General features: G+C 31.4%; 1 protein-coding gene across 1 annotated transcript; it reads right to left on the minus strand.

Annotated features, from left to right (window-relative positions):
- Window positions 1-42: 42 nt before the first annotated feature.
- Window positions 43-7,054, minus strand: LOC105339182 (ribosome biogenesis regulatory protein homolog). Its single transcript, XM_011444615.4, has 10 exons — window positions 6,901-7,054; window positions 3,444-3,516; window positions 3,310-3,348; window positions 2,772-2,810; window positions 2,297-2,398; window positions 2,074-2,152; window positions 1,751-1,861; window positions 834-988; window positions 503-639; window positions 43-206 (listed from the first exon to the last, which is right to left on the minus strand). The coding sequence occupies exons 1-10, from the start codon at window positions 7,050-7,052 to the stop codon at window positions 80-82; spliced, it is 1,014 nt and encodes a 337-aa protein (XP_011442917.3). The 5' UTR covers window positions 7,053-7,054; the 3' UTR covers window positions 43-79.
- Window positions 7,055-7,202: the final 148 nt, after the last annotated feature.

Here is a 7,202-nt window from a genome sequence, read left to right on the forward strand (position 1 = left end):
CTTAATTGCTGTTTGCTACTGTAAAACAAAAAATAAAAAAAATTTAATAAAACATATTTATTTAGAATTTTAATAACAATCATCTCTTCTTGCCTCCTGCCTTGCCTTTCTTCCCAGCCTTAAACCCTCCCTTTTTCTTGCCCCCACCACCTTTATTTTTCCCCCCTTTCTGTTTGCCACCATCTTCTTCTCGTCTTCTCCTTGCTCTAAAACAGTAAATAAAAGAAATGTACCAGTAATATAAAATATATTGGAGAAAAGCAGTGAAAAGGATATTTAGTCCCAAATACTAGGCTAAGTGAATGTACAGAACATGAAAATATATATCTTATAAAATAACTAAGAGAGAGATTTACATGTACAATAATAGATGATAAATATTAAACATTCGATTTCATATTGAGGAAAATTAGATAATCTTTGCCTCACCTAAAGAAGATAAAAGTATGTTTATCAAATATGGAAAAAATGCCAGACAAATCTTAACTTCATAATTTATTACCTTGACCGTTGTTCCTCCATGATGTGGCGATTAGCAGCCTTTGTGGTATTAACAATAGGTATCCTGTTTTGGATGTGATTTAGAATCTTTAATTGTTTCTTGCTCTCCCTTTCAACATCACCATAATTGGGTTCAAACTATGAAAAAAAGAGCAAAATATAGTTGAAAAAAAAAATAAATACATGAAATAAATCTTTGGGACTAAAAATAACCCCATGTTGCTTGAAACACTTAATAACAGCATTATAAATATGGAAAAACATTATTTTGTACTAAATACTTGATGTGAGATCAAGGACTCTGATGTAACAGTATTAGAAACAAGCAGCACCTTTCTCTTTTTGCCCGTGTGTTTTGAGGGTTTCTCTGTGGGGAGTTTGTCTGTAAATTTTCCAATGGAGGCTGTGGATTTTCTGGCTAATGCTAGAGCTTTTCCCAGGTAATCCTTACTGGGAGCCTCAGTCGGGGTAAGCCCAACACCTGGTACTGAAAACACAATACAAGCTTCAATTGCGAGCTCCAAATTACATTGTACTGGTATGTATTATTACCTTAATACATGTATCTACAAACATAATTTTTGGGAGTTGATTTTTAATCAACTCTCCTATGCAGTCACTCGGACAAACCGAAAGTGAAACAGTATTTGGACCTCAGCACAAATCATTGCTCCTGACAAGACATAGTTCTTGAAAATAATTGATGAATTCGATGTAATGTATGCTGAAGCATTGTTTTTCAAGGAAACTTATTTACAAATACCTTAAAAATAGTCAGATTTTAAATGGTACGAACAATTTAAATATTTTTTGTAGTCGTATGTATTCCTACGCCAGAGTTCAATATAGTCTTGTTCAACTCGACGCTCGGCTGTCTCCGTAAACCCTTGTCGGAGATTTACGGTGTCAGCCGAGCTTTTGGTTGAACGAGACTAGAGTTCAATATTGCTTGGATCCATACAATTTTCGAGAAATATTTCTACCACTGATACATAGTTTTATTGAATTAATTTTATCTTTAAATATTATTTAACATGATTCATATGGAGGTTTCTCGACATTCTAGTCGAAAAAGTTCAAAAATTCATATCATAAAAATATGCGTAATTCAAATTAGAAACTACGTATACATGTCCTTGTCATGCAAAATAACATATCATATTGATTTTAAAATAAATAAACATCGACAAAATCAACTCCCGTCAGTTCTTCAGTAAATTACAATTCAGAAGAAAAATGTAAAATTTACCCTTTGACTTCTGTGACCTTGCAATATTACGCAGCCTTTGTAATTCATTCTTGGCTACCCGTTCCTTTTTTTCCTTATTCTTTTTGGCAAACAGATCAACATTTGGATCCTCTGGAAAAAAAATTCAAATATTGCTTGCAACATTATTTATCTGTAATTTCATTTATGTTATATCCTTATTTTAAAGAACAGAATTTCTAAGAATGCAAAAGTCACAAGTCTGATGTAGAGCATTAATGTGATATTATGTATCTGTAATTTTATTTTAAAATATTCCAATTTTGAAGAAAAGATCTTCATAGAATGTAGAGCACTATACAGACCAGCATTATCAGGAACCTCTATGCACCACTCCTGTGTATCGTCATTCCCTCTCTTGTAACCCCACCTTGGTTTCCATTCCTACAAAAACCAGACAATGAGTACAATTGAACCAGTTACAAGTAAAATATCCCACTGTCTCAAGTACATTTTGAAACAAATTTCACTTTGGAGCTTTAAACAAAGTGTACAAGTAAAGGGTAAACAATATTAGGAGAAACATACCTTTGACTGATCATCCCACATCATTCTACTCTTCTTTCTCTTTTGAATTCCTTTCAGCTGAGCATATTGTTGCCATTTTGTCAAAGCTTTGTCTTTGGGTACCTTCAAACAAGTTAATACCCATTAGATACAGCAGATTTAAAATCAATGAAATCCGGGAAACTTTACTCATTACTTATGAGTTATGACTTTTTTTTTCATCCCAAATCCAGAAATTACAAAATTAGACAGCAATCGCTTCACTAAGAAAGATGGGTTTTGATACTTATGACAATCTTCACTCCATGAAAAAAAAATACTTGTAATTTTGATACAGAAATTCAAACTTCCTTTGAACATGTACAATGTACATGTGATGAATACTAAATCTTGAACCCTACCATTCATAAAACCCATAAATCAATTATTGATAAACTGTATTTAAATCATACATTTATAAATGATTTATAGATTACATACATAAGTATACACATACCGGTTTTTCTCTTGGAATTGGTGTTTTGGGATCTGGAAGCTATTTGATGAATGAAAACACATAATCACATGATATCAAATGCAATATTAAATGGTTTTGTGACCTATGTGACAAATCCTGATCAAACAAGATTTATTACAAATTACAATGTATCACATTATCAAATATTAGAAAGGAATATCTACATTCCTAGTATGTACTCAATGATACTTAATGTAATAATTTTTTGGAAAATATGTCAACTAGCAATGTCAAAACATAAAACTTTGTATTTTTATTACATTTTTGTACAAAAATATGAGTTACCTTCCCCATGTTCATATCAAATGAGATGATTTATCCAAAAGCTATTCCAGCATATCTTGCATCAAAAAAATATTGACAGAAAATTGCCGTTTTATTTCATTTATTTTATAAAGGATAAATATAAACAGTTACTTATTCTTGTCCGAGAAATCTCCCTTAATTATCAGAGAACGAGTTCTTTAACAGACATGTGAAAGGTTTTAAACAATTTATACAATGTGTAAATTCATACCTTTACAACTATTGCTTCATCTACTTTCTCTGTTGGAAGCTGCAAGTAAAATGTATCAAAGAATGCATAATAATTTTAGTTAAATCAACTGATTTTTCAAATCTAGTACATTTATTTTTTCGTAGTATTCTTACCTGCCACAGAGTGTTTATTAACAGCTGTGTGTTGTCTCTGGCCAAGCTCTTTAAATACTCCTCTCTGTTCTTTCTGAAAACAGTGTGTAGACACATGTATTTATTTCAATTCTAACTTTTCCATTTGAATTTGTATTCATTTCAGTTGAACCTCTCTTAAAGGTATGTGTATTCTTGTTAAAATTTGTCAAAAATTGACAGAAACAGTAACATGGAAAAGACCATAAATAAAAAGTGATCTTATTCTCTAACTATCTCTAATCTCTAAAATCTCCCAATTTTAAAACCAGATGTTCATGTGAATTTTATTGTGCTTTACTCAAATTCAGTTAAACATTATCAGTCACATTATCATCAATCACTCAGTATAATCATGGGTAACAACTTCGTTCATTCTATCTACCTGTTTGATTGTGTCCGTTCGCTCTAATTGTCTTTCGCCCTAATTATCTTTCGCCCTAAACCTTGTTCGCTCCTTGTTGTAAATAAACCATATCATTTTAAGCTAATTATGTTTATTCATTTCATTTCAACTTTTTGAATGATTAATTTTTTTTTACTTTTATCAATTTTTCATTCATTTTATGATTTTTTTTCTTCAAAAGACATAATCTGTCTAATCGTTAGATTTTAATGTCATAAATAATAGATGATTGTATTATATAAATAGTGCCTGTTTGGGAGGGTAACAGTTGAAATTGACACCCCGAGAAAACCATTGTCAACCGACGCGAAGCGGAGGTTGACAATGGTTTTCGAGGGGTGTCAATTTCAACTGTTATCCTCCCAAACAGGCACTATTTATTTTGTTATACTGAATGTCTTTTTTAAAAATTTTAAGAAAATTTTACTGCTTTTATATAGGAATAACGTGAATTCTACAGCGAACCGTACGCGAATAATTTTCGCGCATGTAACATTTTTTAATGTTACCCGTTGCCAAGTATTTAAGATGAAAGTATAACAATAATATTTGTTTAATGATACGCATGGTGTTTTAAACAATGAAAGAAAATGAGACATTAATTGGTCATTACTGGTACTGTACCAATTATCGGCTTAGACCAGTTATCGGCTAAACTGAGAGTTCGGGTTAATAGCACACGACTATCCAAGATTTTTTTAATTCAGTCGTCTGTTTCGATTAAAGAAAAGTAAGTTTGCTTGAAAACTTCTTTGAATATGTTTTAAACATAAGCTTAAACGATCATTGTTTACCGCTGATTTACATCTTTGCACTTTCTGCAGTGGGGGATGTAACAAAATAAGTTAAAATTAGAATATTACTTATTTGTGATACGTTATTATATCCCTTTTTTTATTTGACATATAATATCAATACATATAACATGCATAAACAAAGGGAATTCACTAAATTCCGAGTGATTCATAGCGCAGTTGAACGCCTGATTGCACAATCATGTATTGAATAGTCTACGATTTTGTGTATTACCGTATGATAATTAACAAACGAATAATTTTATGAGGTTTGTTTATGTATCATAACCCCTACGTCATTTAGTCTGACCCCACAAGGGGCATAATTCAAATTATGTTTTGCAGAGTATAAAATCAACATGTACAGGAATTTTAAATTACTATGTTATTATCACGAAGCCAATAACTGGTACAGTAAATCGTTAAAACTTGGGAAATTTGGAGCATGCTAAAAATAACAAAACAAGATGTTTTATGGTTCTAAATAATGATATAATCTGACAGATGGATAAATAAGGAGTTCACCATTTAAAGTATGTCAAGTGTTATCCAAAAATATCAAGAAATAAGGAAATACGAAAAGAAAACGTTAAATTTTAGCCGATAACTGGTACAGTGCCAGTATAGAAGGGGAGCAGCAGATGAGCAGCTCTTTTATCATTTAAAAATTTATATTTATAAATGTAAATATATGTAATTTACATTTATAAATGTATACATGTATATATAAACTGAATCAAACTACTGTGTCAGCCATAATTAAAACACCATGGCAATAAGTCATCACATCTTTATCAGATCAGTTAATTGGTTATCATTTTGTAAAAATGCTATAAAAATATTGTTTTGTACGTGTAATTGTATATCTATTCATAATTTATAAAACGATCATTCTAAAAATTATGAAGAGATATATTTTTAAACAAATATGAAAATATACTATTACATTAATCCTGTATTAAAATAAGGTGAACCGACCTTGGGCAAACGGAATCAAGGGCGAACGGACCAAGAGCGAACATCAACTAGGGCGAACAGCATCAAAGGCGAACGAACTTACATTCATATTCAGGTTAGTGCATTACGTAAGTTACTAATTTTAATTTGCTTCATGTTAGTTTACAGTATCCGTGATTATCTACTATTATACTTTACAATATATAAGATGTCTGCGAAATTCATACTTAGACAGGTCCAGCACAATCTCTTTACTAAGCTATATAGCTTTATTTATTTGATCAAGCTGTTTGGTTTGTGAAAAATTGAAATAAAATTATTAAAAATAAAAATGAAAGAGTCACATTATAATTAACATGCAAGTACCCATTATTGCCGAAGAATACACAAGTTTTCTCTAATACTCTCTTTATGTAAGCTGTCATGTAAAAATTTCTAGGCAAATCTCTGCACTGTTCATTTATTTAATTCTTATTTTATTCTCATCAATATCGACTTACTTCTGGCTAAAATTAAACCCTGTCCATGACCTTCGATTTACAGGAAGTTCGAGTACCCATTATTGCCGCTCATATCTTTGGGTTATTTTCCAGTAATTAATCAGAAAAAGGTCAAAATTTTAAAAGAATCTAACAATATAAAATAAATGTAAGAATATAACATAAAAAATTATATCATAAACGCAATTGAATCATATTATAAGCAATAATCTTTTTGATGTCCTTGCGGCCACATGCACACAAACGGAGGAACATGTGCTTCACGTGTTTCAGGACAAATGATTAAAAATTAAATAAAGGCATTGTGTATTTATTAAAAAGCTTTTTTAAAAAAGTTTTAGTGTGTCCAGAAAACAAAATAATGTGTGTGAAAGTTAATAGCAACGCCTCTGATTTACACTGCACCGCAGGTGCGTGTGGCAAAGTCTTTGATCGCCCTCAGGTTGGAAACAAAATGGTGTCTTACAAGCATCGCACGGATACAAATGTGATACGTTTCCATAGGCTTACATTTGTTAAGGTGAGTTCCGAGATGTTTGAAGTAAATTTTCTTCATTCCAAACTCTTATAGTGTCTTAAAAATTCTATTATTTATTTATTTTGGTTTGTAGCTAAAAACAACGAATAGATAGCGGATTGTTTTAATAACAACCGGCAATAATGGGTACTCGGCAATAATGGGTACTCGCACGTTATGTTAAATGGAAATCTTAGAATATAATGTATACAAAAATGCATAATGGCTAATGTGATACACGTTTGTTACTTTTAAATGACCTTACTTTAGCTTTGTGGCATCTAATGGATTTGTATCGACAGTCAGCAAGTTTCCTGGGTCTATTTCTAACTCAATATCTTTGTGAACCTCTATAGTTTTGTAGTGAGACTCTCTTTCTGCTGCTTCTTTTAACACTCTCTCCACGAGGTCTGCCATGTTTATCACGATTCCAAACGTTCTTTCTAAGAACGATTTTGATTGGACGTGCTGAGATAATTGATCAATGGGATTTTACCTAACAATAGGGAACTTGTCTGTCTGTTCGTCTCAAGTGAACTTCATTTCCTGTGTAAACTTACGAGTCCT

Source organism: Magallana gigas, chromosome 7 (genome assembly GCF_963853765.1).
Source record: "Magallana gigas chromosome 7, xbMagGiga1.1, whole genome shotgun sequence".
In the NCBI taxonomy this organism is placed as follows: domain Eukaryota; kingdom Metazoa; phylum Mollusca; class Bivalvia; order Ostreida; family Ostreidae; genus Magallana; species Magallana gigas.

Bases quoted from the DNA above. Each gene is read 5' to 3' on its own strand.
- LOC105339182 (XM_011444615.4), bottom strand. From the start codon at position 7,052: ATGGCAGACCTCGTGGAGAGAGTGTTAAAAGAAGCAGCAGAAAGAGAG. The intron at 3,517-6,900 runs GTAAGGTCATTT...CACTGTTTTCAG, and splicing joins TTAGATGCCACAAAGCTAAA to AAAGAACAGAGAGGAGTATT. The intron at 1,862-2,073 runs GTCTGTATAGTG...TTTTTTTTCCAG, and splicing joins AGAGGTTCCTGATAATGCTG to AGGATCCAAATGTTGATCTG.